Source organism: Amphiprion ocellaris, chromosome 15 (genome assembly GCF_022539595.1).
Source record: "Amphiprion ocellaris isolate individual 3 ecotype Okinawa chromosome 15, ASM2253959v1, whole genome shotgun sequence".
Taxonomy (NCBI): Eukaryota; Metazoa; Chordata; class Actinopteri; family Pomacentridae; genus Amphiprion; species Amphiprion ocellaris.
The window spans coordinates 7,844,714-7,858,625 of NC_072780.1; the positions used below are offsets into that span (position 1 = coordinate 7,844,714).

The window sequence follows — 13,912 nt, forward strand, 5'->3', positions numbered from 1 at the left end:
CACAAATATTGCTGTTCCCGTTGGCATCAGTGGTGTTTTAAAAGCTGCCGTCGCATTTCACCCCGTTTTATACCCAAATCTTTTTATAGATGACAGTAACAATGTGGAACAACTCAGCGAGGAGCCTGACGACCAATGAAAACAATATTTCTCCCAGATTGCCCTGTCACCTTCCATTTCTCACAATGACATCAGCGTTTTATGAGCATTTAAACAGCCCCAGTTCAGACAGAATCCGTAGGTGTGAGTTTTCTGTATGCGCAAATGCTCCTGTGCATGCAGATACACGGTTGTTGAAATTTGATAGTTTTACACCGCTTGGCTTTATGGATTTGTTGTGCTGTGTTTGTAGCTTTTATATACAGCTTCGTACAGACCAGCCCAGTGTGAGTACTGTTGGTATGCAGCTGTTAGCCAGAGAGACCTGGCAGCCAGCGATCCACAGTGGAACAGCTTCAGCCAGCCAGGATACCCTGGTTCCAAACGACTTCCTTTACTGTCCCCAGCAGATCAGTTCTACATTAACAGTAATTTGTGCCTGTGTTTGGCACAGTGTTGGTTCAGATCATTTTTAAAAGGTGAATTGGCCGTTTCAAATAAAATGAACTGGGCTGGAGAAAATGGCATGTTTTGCCAAAGGAGCAGATGGCCGAAGATGGCAGCCTTCTTGACTCGATTTTTTGTTTTTATAAAAGTGAAAATAGACAATTTCTGTAGACCCACATAGCTATGTTGAATGGGTTAAAATTTCTGTTATGTTGATTCTCATGTTAATCGTTGAGACATGTTTAATTCTATTGAAATGTCACCCTGTTGGTATTTAACCACACGAAGCTTACTGCTCTTGTTCTTTTAAACTGACCTTCTCCTTGTCTTTCTGCTCATCCAGGTGGCTGTGAAGTGGACCTGTCACGTTTTTTCCAGCTCATCAATGACATGGGCGGCATGCAGCAGGTGATGGACCTGAAGAAATGGACCAAGCTCGCCGACCTTCTGCGCATCCCTAAATCGGCGCAGGACCGGCTGGCCAAGCTGCAGGAGGCTTACCTCCAGTACATCCTCTCCTATGACTCGCTCAGTGCTGAGGAGCGCCTCCGACTGCAGGCCGAGGTGCTGCAGGAGAAAAAGAACCTGGAGTCTCGCCGGGGCCCTCTGGAGGGTCTTTCGGATTCCTCAGCACCTAGCGCGCTCTCGCTGCCACGCTATGAGCCCAAAAACGGGCTGGTGGGTGGATTAGTGGGAGCGACGACGGGGCACCACCGCACCAATGGAGTGTTTCACCGTCTGAAGGAGCTGGAGGCTCAGGTCAAAGCGGGCCGGCGCCGGCTCTTCGCTCAGGAAAAACAAGGCAAAGAGGAGAGGCAGCATGGGGAGGAGCAGGAGGAGGAGGACAGGGGCGTTCTCAGTGACCAGCACAAATGTATTTACAAGGTGAGGATGGAGAAGACATTTGCTGTTTACGCCACACATTTGAAGCATACAGACAAGAGGCATGTAAGTGTCAATTCAATTCAATTTTATTTATATAGCACCAATTACAGGTCAAATTGTCTCAAGATGCTTTACAGAACCCATATGCCTGAACCCCCGGAGCAAGCCCTAAGGCGACAGTGGCAAGGAAAACACCTTTTAACAGGGAAGAAACCTTGAGCAGAACCCGGCTCTTAATGTGGGGGGAACCCATCTGCCTGCTGGCCGGCGGGTTGAGAGGGACAGAAGAGACGTAGAAAGGTAGAGATAGAGGGGTAGGAGGGTGGAGGGGTAGAGAGGGGGAGGGATGGGAGAAGAGGAAGGTGGGGAACAAGGAATATATAACACACAGCTGGATACATGCATGATAAGATAGATGATACGTACAAAGTACTAACTAACATTGAAATTGATTCATAGTTTACTATTATGGTGTGTCATTTCTTTTCACTGATGTTTATTTACTTTTCTGCTTTCTTCCTAATAATATTAGATCAGTAAGTGTTGTTAAAACTGTTTAAAGGTCAGCGGTTTACAGTTTGCCATCTTCACATCTTTAGTAGCCCCGAGGTGTGGAAACATCTCTGAATGTTGCTTCATTCAGAGAAGTTTCTCTGAATGTTGCTTCATCATGGGTGTGACTGTTTCATATTTTGGCACCCATTATCGGGTTTGTTGTACTCCTTGATTCAAACATTATTCACATTACCGTGTTTATACAGTTAATGCCCTTGTGATTATACCTGTTGTAGTCTGTTGTTGATGCTTGAGTGCTCTTCAAAGACATTATTCCTGCTCAGTCAGGTCTCTGCCATCTCACTATTAACTGAATCAAGACTAACGTTGCACATGAGGTGCTAAGAGTCTGCACCTTTCATAGTCTTGTCACAGAAATGTGAGTGTTTTGCTATCTCTGTGCCAGCTCCTAAGTAAAATGTGCACCTTATCTTCCTCTTCTGTTCTGAACTGCTACAACACTGTGGCTGGTTTGCACTTAGGGAGGATGTTGGCGTGGTGCTAAAAGCAAAGACGTTAATGTCTATTGAAATTCTTACTCTGTTCTTGGTAACATCGTGCTGTTAACTCTCATAGTTTGTAGAGTATAAAAGCAAACTAAAGGAGTTCGCACACCACACCTGTGTACATGCAGCAACACTTGTGCAACTGTGAAAAAAAAAAGCAGTTCTTTGTGTGTGAGAATGAGGGGCAGCAGTTTTTGTACCTTGTACATCTTGTGGTTTTGTTGAATATTTCTGTCCAGCCGTGTGTGTGTGGTGAGCTGGTCAGTAGTGTTGCTCGTGTGTGTATACACTCAGGATGTGTTCCCACCTCTGCGGCCTACTGGCAGCTCTGTTGATTTTGGCTGGCTGAAATGTAGGTCAGAGAAAAGGCAGCCCTCCCCAAAACAGCCCTTCCCCTCAACAACCCCTGCCCCGCCCCCCCTTCATAAAAGCCCCGCCTTCCAAAGCCCTCGCCACCCCTCAGCTCCTTTTAATCCAGCCCCGTCTCCCCATGGCTTCTCTCCTTCAGCCGGTGTCCTTGCTCTTAGCCATTTCTCAAATCTCCAGGCCTCTCGTTCCTCTCCAAACCCGCTCTCCTCATGCACCGTCCTCCTGCCAAACCTCTGCCAAGCTATTGTGCCCCCAGCTGCAAGGCTTAACGCTGCATGCACATGTAAAAAATGCAGTTCTGTCATGCACACTGTATGCATAAAAACCTACTTCATTCATGCTGCATTTTGCCGCAGCGTCTTGATGAGGTGAAACAGTAACTGTTTTTGTAATTAACATAACTTTGGTTCCGTTGGCTCTCTCACACGCTGCACTCCACCCATCTCAAATCTGGATCTCATTTGATCCCCCCCAGTTCCTTTGGTAACTAAATCTCTGTATATGACCTCCCTCTGTAGAGCTGAGATATTGTCAACAGACATGACCCTGTACAGTCCATAGAGCTCTGAGTTATGGAACGACTATTCAGCGTCCTGACATGTGAATGGCCGTCACCATCCTGGCAGGGCAGGCCTGTCAAAATATGACTCATCACTTTTCTGCCCAGCTCAGATTTGTATGCATTTTTCATCACAAGTGGCCCCCAAGAGGAGGTTCAATTTCACTTTTTCAATCACGAGAACAAAGTGCACGTCATGGGTGTTATTAACTCTAATTACGGCAGGAAAAGCCCAGAAAAGTGCTGCTACCGAGTGGAAAAAAGAAAGTCTTGTCAGCGCTTACAAGACTACTACTTCTACTTTATCATTTAGCTGCATTATTGCACAGCCCTGCAGCTCAAGCAATCATTAAAAAAAAAAAAAAATAAAAAATCAAGATCGGTCCCTGTTTGAAAACATCTGGACACCTAAGGAGGAAAAAAGAAAAGAAAGACAAACTGTCACTTTGAGCATTAAGGTATCCACAAGGTCATCTGTCAGCAGGGCCTGTATATCTCCAGGCCTGGAGCTGGCAGATTTATGGTCACTTTCAAAGATTCTCTGTACGAGGAGTGTCCATGGGAGAGAGGGTCAAATCCAGGGGAAATGTGTCTGAGACTAATAGAAGGAGGCACAGAGGTGGAGCCTTGTAGAGACGCATTCAAACACGTGCCGCTCATACATTTGACTGTGAACATGCATGCAGTCTTTTTCCCAGAATGGATTCCCTTTGAATTCTTAACTCATGCAAACACAAAGTGGGGAAGAGGAGAAGCCACTGATGTCCGAGCAGTGTTTTCGTTGCTCATTTTTTATTCACATTCCACTCTTGGTTCCCTGTAGTTGCTTTTTCCATGACTGAATACTATAAATATTTAGAGTGCTGTGACTCATGATGCTTCACGTCTCCTTGTTGCAGGGGAAATCAGTGTCTTTGACCAACTTCTTCAGGATAGCCCGGAACACCATGACAATGTGCTTTAACAAGGAGCCAGGAGCTGCTGAGGTTGAGGTCAGAATGCGAACACCTTAATCACACACTTGTACTGAGAGTTAACTGCTTTCTCTGCAACTGCTTTTATTGGTTTGACCTAAAAGGATGCACTTCAGTTTTTTAAACAAAACATTTAGTTATTGCCATATAACATTAGTTGAAATTAAATAAAGAACAATTAAAGAAAACCTGCTGTCTTCTTACAGACATCAGCTAGCAGCATTTTTGCAGTTAGCAGCATAAGTAACTGCGTGCCACACCTGAAACTTTCTCATTTCCCTCATGCAGCAAGAGTACTGGAGGATCGTGGAACAGAGGGACAGCCACGTGGCAGTGCATTGTGGGAAGGTGGACACCAGTACACATGGCAGTGGTTTCCCCACAGGAAAGTCAGAGCCATTTTCAAAGTAAGTATCTTCTATCTACCTAATAACTTTGGACAAAATATTGTGACATTACAGGGGGTCCTTGACTTACGTCGAAGTTCCCTTCCAACAGTCTGATGTACGTCGATTTTCGCCGCAAGTCGGAACTGTGGCGAAAATGTAAACAAACTCGTTATGTGCATCATGTTATGATCAGTTTTTTTGAAAAGTCATGAATACCGAGGACTTTCATGTATGTATGAGTCATTTACAAGAAGATAACAGAATATTGCAATGGACTGATATTGTTGTTGATGTTGAGGTTTTGATGTTGTTCAGTTTGAGATTTACCTAATGTCAGTGAACGTGCCATGTTTAGTTAGCTCACCTCTGATTGGCTGAGAGTCAGCAGTAGTGTGTGTGTGTCGAGCGAGAGAGAGCTGGGAACAGCGGCTAATTCTGGAGCTAAGTTGTGTTTGTTTTGTAGTTATTTTGGCGTTAACTACGGCCCACAGTAGCCTGTGTGAAGGTTCAATAAGCGACCGGAGAACGGGATAAAGTCTCACTCATTCATCACAGAGGATCGCTACAATATGTTGCACTGTTTTTATAACTTGACCGATGTTCGTCGGTGTTTCGCCCTGTTCTGAGCGTTTTATTATATCTAATTTCACTTCCATGGAGATGACTTTCCTTTTCTTCGAAGCGCTGCCATCAGAAGAGTCTGACTTGCGCTTCGGAGCCATAATGAAGGGCAAAAAGTTAGCGAATATATTACAATCCAAGGTGGCGTACAACTGAAGAATGTAAACAAAGCCGTCTGGCGCTGTGTGATGACGTATTAGTCCGCGCCGCTCGTCAACCAGTTCCACTGTAGCTTTGACCTGTTATCTTGAAGATCTGTTATGAATCTATGAAAGCAACTCTGTCTGCTTCCTGTAGAGGAACCACAGAGGTGTTATTTAGCTGCCTCCTGTTGCTGTTCAGTATGTATGTCTCAGAAATTCTTACAAATCAACAAATGACTCCTTTTGCTCCCTTCCTCAGACATGGATGGAACCTCACTGTCCTCCCCAATAACTCTGGATCCATACTGAGGCATCTGGGTGCTGTGCCTGGTGAGGATGCCTCTGAACCCTGCATGTACACTTAGAAAGGCTGTTTCATGCAGTGCAAAGATTGCAGCAGCTTGATAGCAGAGTTAAGCTAAAAAGAGCTGTAGATTTCTCTACACAAGTGAAACCACTAAGTCATTTGTAACATAGTTTGAAGTGTGTGTTCCAGAAATCTGTTGTTAGTGTTCCTGCTTCTCTTTCTCAATCCATCTCTTCTCTGCAGGGGTGACCATTCCCTGGCTAAACATTGGCATGGTCTTTTCTACCTCATGCTGGTCTCGAGACCAAAATCGCCTTCCATATATTGATTACTTACACACTGGTGCTGATTGCATTTGGTGAGTATGGACATGGCTATGACCTCACTACACTCTGTCCCTTTCATGTAAAATTAAAGAGACCCTAAAGAAATCAAACATAAAAACTAAGAGAAATGCATTTTGAATGTGCATGCTGGTGCCTCTGTGTGTCTTCAGGTATTCTGTCCCTGCTGAGGAGAAGGCTAAGCTGGACAAGGTGGTCCATACACTGCTTCAGGCCAATGGCACCCCAGGACTAGAAATGCTGGAGAAGAATATCATGGTTAGGATCTGCAGTCTGCCCCTCATTTATTCAGTCTGACTCTGGATCCAGTATATTAGCAGAAGTATACGGCTACAGAAATGTGACACCGTTTCCTTCTCTCCCTCTCTGTAATCCTCCAGATCTCTCCAGAGGTGCTCTGCCGTGAAGGCATCAAGGTTTACCGTACGGTCCAGCGGAGTGGCCAGTTTGTGGTCTGCTTCCCCGGTGCCTTTGTCTCTAAAGTGTGCTGTGGCTACAGCGTGTCTGAGACGGTGCACTTTGCCACACCACACTGGATGAACCTGGGTTACCAAGCCGCAAAGGTCAGCATATAAATCAGTAATGGGCCGAGCAGCGCCAAGGCCCGTCCACGTTGAATTAATAATGACAGATTTTGCATGATAGTTGTTTGTTTTGTTTCGCTGCAGCGCTTCAATTCCTTTCAGCTCTGGCCCCGGTGGACTGCAGCAGATAAAGCTCTGATTTATGTTGAAACTGAAATGAACTTAGAACTTAGAGCTTGATTCTCTAATCAGTCGGCATGCTGAACTTTAAGGAGTAATTGCAGGCATACGTCTCCTTGGGGGGTGTATTTAGAATTATTTTTTTTGTGTGATCATGACCAACCCTTTGGACCATTAGACCTCATTATAGCTGTAATAGAAGAGAAGAAAATGTTCCTTACTGTCATTATGCGCATTATGGTGATGGAAGTGCATATACCTTCAGCATTACCATCATATTCATAGCCACACCAAGATTGTCCTCAAGGGTAATATGACATTCATACAATGTACTGCATTGTGGTGCACTGCCTGTAATACTTTCTTCCAAATAACATTTTTACAGGAAATATAGATCTGAGCTTACATAGTCCTTGGTTTTATGCAAACTATTGGATTCTGAAGGACATTGTCTGCATTGTTGGAGCTCATTAGTCCACCCCTTGTATAAAAAACTAATTCTGTATATATGTAAAGCATTGAAAGATGGACAAAAATGGTTCAATAAATGACTGATGTTTTGGTGAAAAAGTGTTGTGTTTTTGATTTCCATCTGAACAAAAATTCAAAAAATAAACTGTTAATGAATTCATTATAATGAAATAATTTGTAATCTGTTGTGATTTTTTTTTGCTCAGGACCTGAAATGTCGTTGTATAGCCAAACCCTTCTCCATGGAGAAGCTACTGTATCAGATCGCCACAGCTGAGTCCAAAAGGGACAACGGCCTTCTCCTCACCACCATCTCCGCCCTACTCAAAGACCTCAGGCACGTAAAGCACCGCACACACACACTAACACATTTAAAAGCACAACAAAGCTACAAATCCAATTTTATTTGCAATTGGAGACAGAAGTCTAAAGTGATGTCAAAGTAAAGATCAGTTTGGTCATCAGAGACCCTTTTAAAGGAGTGTGTGTACAGTTTCTATGAGTGTGTTAGTGTTTTTGTGAAAGTAAAAGGTCCCAAAGTCCACATGAAGGGAGGTATTTCCTCCCACAGAAAACACTGCTCCTTACCCGTCTGAAAGCCCTGTTTGAAGTCCAGGCTTTTTTTCTGTTTCTTATTTATGTCACCATGTAACACATCTGCATATTACCTGCCTAGCAGCTAGCTGTTCCTCCTAACAAAGAATTAACAGTTTCCTTGCAGAGCACCATTATTACCTCACTAGAGCTAATTCTGCCACATCTCTTTGTCTGCACTTCCTTTTGGCTCACTTTTGTTGGTAGACAAAGTTTTCTTGAACATTAAAGCATGGTAGCGCATGCTCATTGACCAAAAAATAAAATAAAATTATAATCCTGTAAATGAGAATAAAATGGACTCTAGTATTTTTTAAAATCAATTCAGCGACTGGGCTTGATTGCTGCTATGTTTTGGTTGATTTATAGAGTTAAGCAACTTATTTTCTTTACTGGTTTGGTCTGTCACCTACTGGCCAAATGTATTAATTCTGTGATAAAGAGACTTTATTGTCATTGTGCAGAAGTACAACGAAGTTTGTCCTTGAATGCACAATAATACTTTTTAAAAATGGAATTCGGTCTGTGAACAGCGAAAGTAAAACGTAGCACAGCCATCCAAGTTATGATGGTAATAGATGTTTTTAATAGAGGAAGCCCCACTCTTCCTGTTTTCCCAGAGTAGCAACAATCACCCAGTTTACTGCACTGTGGTAGTTTCTGCTTCACTCGATAGCAACAGAGGCTTCCTGGCTCTTATTTAATTAGCATCTCTTTTGCCCAACAGGAACATTGAGATGCGCCAACGTCAGGAACTTTACCAGGCAGGTTTGCTCTCCTCTGCCCGCTACGGCACACACGACGGCAGCCTGGCGCCCGGCGAGGGACGCAAGAAGCCCCGTGGCAAATGGCTGGCACTGGAGTCCTCAGAGAGACGCTGCCAAATCTGTCAGCATCTTTGCTACTTGTCCATGGTGAGAGCTTAACACACTATAGTTATAATGTGACGACTTAACATACCAGAAATGGTGCCACTGAGTTTTGCCAACCAAAGTCATGATTAGTGATCATTGTTTCTATATGCATACTGTCGTAACTCTGTTATACATCATTTAATCTGATTTAATAGGTGAGACTGCATTACTGCATTTTCTGTCTCAATATTTTAAAAGCATCTAAACCAAAGTGTATCAACCAAGTGATGAAAGTTGATGAAATTTTCCAGCAATGTAGCTGAAATGAATGCAGACACACTTTCTACTTGCCAGTGGCATAAAGGAGTAGGAGTAGAAGACATTTAAATGATTTATCAGGGTTCCCACCTTATAGTAATAAGCCGAGCCGAGTCCCTGGTTTCTATGGTAATGTCTTTTTCTCCGTGTCTCGCCTGTGCAGGTGGTTCAGGAGACTGACAACGTGGTCTTCTGTCTGGAGTGTGCCCTGCGCTACGTGGAGAAGCACAAGTCCTGCAGAGGCCTTAAGATGATGTATCGATACGATGAGGTAAGCTGCCGCCGTTTGGTTCAGTTCCCTCTCTGTCCAGACGGGGGAGACATCAGCCAGGTTTACAAAGCAGATCATTCACCATGACTGTGGTTATGTATGGGCTGTTCTGCCAGTGGTGTCAGTCCTAGTGTGTGTATTTAAAGTGGATAAAAAACGTTATTGAAACTAATCAAAAATCACACTTTCGTCTAAGGGTATGCTTAAAGTGTCAAAAAATAATGTCCTCAGAACATGAGTGATGAGAACATTTACAGAGAAGGTCACATTTATTATGTCAGCTGAGAAGTTAGTTTTTTTTAGTTTAATTAACATATATAGCTGTTATCTTGAAACTATGGCTTTATAGTAGAGCTGTCATGATTTCAGACTTTCACTACTTGAAAGAATTCATAATATTTTCACAATATATTTTTTAAAAACTAGAAAAATAATGCTATCAGTCAAATTTATGTTTATCTTCCTTCTTTTGGTCCAACTGTAAGGAGGTGGAGAGACTCTGTAAACAAAACAGTTCCTTATTCTGTAATCTGTGTTCACTTTTCAAGTTGCAAAATAATTTAGGGAGCTACACTTCTCACAACTCTTAGCAAAATTTTATTTATAAAACTCTACTGTTCATCTATGCTAGTTTAACGCTCATCTTCTCACAATTTGCTTTATATCTTAGGTTTTATTTTGAAACTCACTGGTTCACTTTTACTCCACCACACAGACAGTTAATGTTCATCCCCCAAATACATACAAAGGGTCAATGTATAATTGCGGGACTTTTTGTATCATAGTTGACAGGTATCATAGTTGACATTTTTGCTGTTTTCAGGCCTAAAATCAACACGGCCTCCTATAACCAAACACCACATGGCATTTTTACAGAAAGATTCTTCTAAATATTATATATAAAATTGAGTAAAATTGAAACAAAGTTATTTATAAAGATATTGTAGTAAACCTGTTGACATGCCATAAATCCACACTTGATTCACACATTACTTTATATTAAATAACTCAGAAAGCCTTGGAGTCTTGCCAGTCTTTTCTTCAGGAGGAAATGACATCATGTAGAGCAGGTCATGTGATCTGGAATTAACACACTTCCTTGAGAGGTGTTTTTGTAATGGCTAACTTAGTTGAAAGTGATTTCTCAGACACAGATACAATTTGTTTTTCATATAAAATTTGATATATTGCCAAAAAAGAAATATCTGTCATGATGATCTCAACTTAATAAAAAGAACACAATCAAAACAACTTTTGAATAAACTCATTTTATTATTGTTTAGCTAATTAGAAGGTGGTTGTGTTAAATTCGGGTGGTTATTGACATTTTAGTGATATCCAGTCATTTTTTTAATTAATTAATTTTTTAATTAATTTAATTAATTAATTAATAAGTGATTGTTTCCATAATAAATAATTATGGAATTTGTAAAGACATGATCATAATGAACATAAAAACATTAGTTTTTTTGCTTTTAATAAAAATGTATGTAAGATATATTCCATGGACTTCAAAAGTCCTTCAATTATATATTGACCCTCCAAACAGACTGAACCCCTATTCTCACTGGGTTCCAAGTTTTTAAATCTTTTAAAAGCAGAGATTTTAATAAATGAAATATTCTAAGGATGAATGATTTAGATTTTCTCTCACATTTACATAATCAGTAACCAGTTGTTTTTTTCCCTCTCCCTTCACATCAATGTTTGTATATATTCGTGTCATTTCCAAATAAATAAATTCAAATCTTACTTTTTTCTATGTCTTTCCCAAACAGGAGCAAATCAACAGTTTGGTGAACCAGGTGTGTGGTCGGGCCATGTTGAAGAACGGAGGTGGAGGCGGTGGAGGAGTCATCGTCAGTGGAGGAGGGGGGGACCCCTGCCTCGGCCTAAGCCCTGCCAAAGCATCGCCGGCCAAGCGAGGGCCCCGAAAACGCGCCACTGTAGAGGTGTCCCTGGCTCGCCTGTCCTCCAGCCACATACCCAAGGCAGCGGCTGTATCGTGAGGGCGACGCCTCGACATCACCCCTCTGTGTGCTGTGCCCACGTCCCTCCATCTGCCCCAACCCTTAGTTTGTTTTTTTTTTTCTTTTTAAACATTAAGCAGGATCACTGTCAACAATCCCTTCCAGGTTGTTTTTGAGCTTTGAAAGTCCCCCATCTCCAAAAATACTCACTTCTCCTTTAGTAATGACAGGCTTGTTTGTAAAAAGAAAAATGGAAAAAAGAAAAGCAAGATGTCTTTTTTGCACTAGTGTGAAAGAAGAATTTGTTTTTATTCTGGATGATTTTAGATCACACCCCCCCCACCGCTCCTCTCCTCTCCCGCCCCTCCTCCAATCAACATTACAAGCATTAAGTGTGACGTTCACAGGAAGACTTGACGGGTCCTGTTCTACCCTTTACCTCCACCCTCCTTAACTGAAATGGGTTACATTTGTTACCTTTTTCTTGCATCACTCGTTCCTGCCCTCCTCTCGCCCCTGAGACTGAACCCCAATTCCTTCTCATCACGCGTCACTCAACTGTGAACATGGGACGAATGAAAAGGCGGCCTTTTTTTTCCCTCCTCCCGTTTTGTGAAATGAAAATGACATCAAGTAGTTACCCAAAGTTTCTCTCTGTCCTTGGTTGGAGGAAGAAGAGTCCTTTTTTTATTGATTTTATGATGCAGTTCCTGCATTGTTTGTTTTATTTTTTTAAGGAGGGTTGGTGATGCAAGGTAAAAACTTGAAAGACGATGTTGGTTTACTGTTGGTTGGCTACGTTTTTTTTTTTTCCCCCAAGTTCTATTTTGAATTTTAGCTTTGTTTTTGGTAGTTTTTTTTTTTGTCATTGTGGATGTTTCTGTTCATTGGTGGATGTGAGAGGGGCAGAGCTACAGCTGCTTGACCTGTGAAAGGTCACCGCTCACCTCACTTCCTGGTTGTGTGGAGGGATCCCCTCTTCGCTAGCAAGTGAAAACGGTGCCTGATACTTAGCGAGGAGATCCATTCTATTGGTGCTGTTGGTTATAATTACTGTATAACAACACAAAAAGTAAAAAATCTGGGGGTTAGCGCCTGCTGTCGGCTAACTGCTAGCTCACGCGCCCCCACCCCACAGGGCAGAAAGGCTTCCAGGCTTTTCTGGTTCTAGATGTGCAATCGTGTTAACATTCCATTCTTCCAGTCCTCTTGTTTCATCTGTACCAGTAAACATTAATTATTATATTATTATTATTTTGTTGTTTTTTTTTTACTTTTGTTGATCTGATGTGTTATCTCAAGTAGAGCCACTAGTCAAAGAGTGTAAAATGTGAAATATCAAATCCAAGTTTTTTTTTCTTTCATCGTCCTTTTTTTGGCTTTTGCATATTTTCCCTTTTCCAGATATATTACGAGTGATTTTTAGAGAGAGGAAAAAGAAGTCCAACACAAACAAACATCAACTTTTTTGTACATAATCCTGTAAATTTCTTTAAATACTTGAGCCTTTTTCTGGGGTTAAGTAAGAAAGAAAGGAAGGAAGAAATAGAGAAAATGTTCAGAGGAGAGTGCTTGATGAAGAAAAAGCCTTACATTTCCCTTTCTTCATCCATGTGAGTTTGACGCTTACAGGGTTGCTCTGGTAAATGTGTATAAAAATTTTAAGTGCTGCTTATATCACTAAGAAAGAAGATATTGAGTAGCCAACGACTGCCCCCCAACCTAGTTTTGTTTGTTTAGCTTTACTTTTTTAAAGAAAAGGGAAAAAAAGATATCTTCACAAAAAAATGGGTTTTTACATTTTCATTACTGAAAATTCAACAAAAATGTAGTAGCTACTCATGTTGCACTGAGCTTGCCAGTGGTGACTGTCAAGGAAAAATCCTATAATCCAGTTTGTTGGTTGTTGTCCCTTGCAGAAGACTGAACTGTTTTAGGACTATTTAATGAAATACCAAGTCGGGTGTTTTCAACATAAAAAAAGTGGTTGTCAAGTTTTTATGGCCTTACAATATATTTTATTTTGATGGGATTTTTTTGTTTGTTCTTCAGTTCTCTTTTTTTTTTGTTTGTTACTTCCATTTTCTACAATATAAACTACTTGCTCACAGTGGGGTCTCTGGTGACTTAATTTATTAGTGCCGTATCTCGGCCTTTCCCTCCATTCGGAAAGAGAGTCTCATGTTGGTTATATTGACAGTTTTTTACTTTTGCAGTTTGTACTTAAGGTTTAATAAAAACTTACCGACAATTCACTGTCATTTCTTTCCAACCTGCTTGTGTGTCTCTTTGTGTGCAGACGTCTGACATCACTGCAAGAACAAATGATTTTATCAGGCTCATCATTTAGGTTTTCACTGAAATTACAGAATTCTTTTGTCACTTACCTCTGGCCATATCTTCTCTAGACCTAATACAGCTACCTAAATAATTGATTGACAGAAAATTAATTGGAAGCTCTTTGATAAGAAGAGTTTTAGAGGTGCTGTATGTGACATTAAGAAGTGCTGGATGTCGCAAGAGCACCGAGGC

The 13,912-nt window shown here is 41.6% G+C and overlaps 1 protein-coding gene across 2 annotated transcripts in view; it reads left to right on the plus strand.

Annotated features, from left to right (window-relative positions):
- The window catches only part of jarid2b (jumonji, AT rich interactive domain 2b), a 105,670-nt gene extending 92,039 nt beyond the window's left edge, over positions 1-13,631 (plus strand). Inside the window, exons 8-18 of one of the 2 annotated variants that reach the window (XM_055017962.1) lie at positions 890-1,494; positions 4,320-4,412; positions 4,683-4,801; positions 5,807-5,877; positions 6,098-6,212; positions 6,351-6,456; positions 6,579-6,761; positions 7,580-7,710; positions 8,695-8,881; positions 9,303-9,410; positions 11,189-13,631. In XM_055017962.1, the coding sequence (XP_054873937.1) occupies positions 890-1,494; positions 4,320-4,412; positions 4,683-4,801; positions 5,807-5,877; positions 6,098-6,212; positions 6,351-6,456; positions 6,579-6,761; positions 7,580-7,710; positions 8,695-8,881; positions 9,303-9,410; positions 11,189-11,419 (1,949 nt within the window). In that variant the 3' untranslated portion in view covers positions 11,420-13,631. The remainder of the gene's footprint in view (positions 1-889; positions 1,495-4,319; positions 4,413-4,682; positions 4,802-5,806; positions 5,878-6,097; positions 6,213-6,350; positions 6,457-6,578; positions 6,762-7,579; positions 7,711-8,694; positions 8,882-9,302; positions 9,411-11,188) is intronic. The other variant, XM_055017963.1, reaches the window with a different exon arrangement.
- Positions 13,632-13,912: the final 281 nt, after the last annotated feature.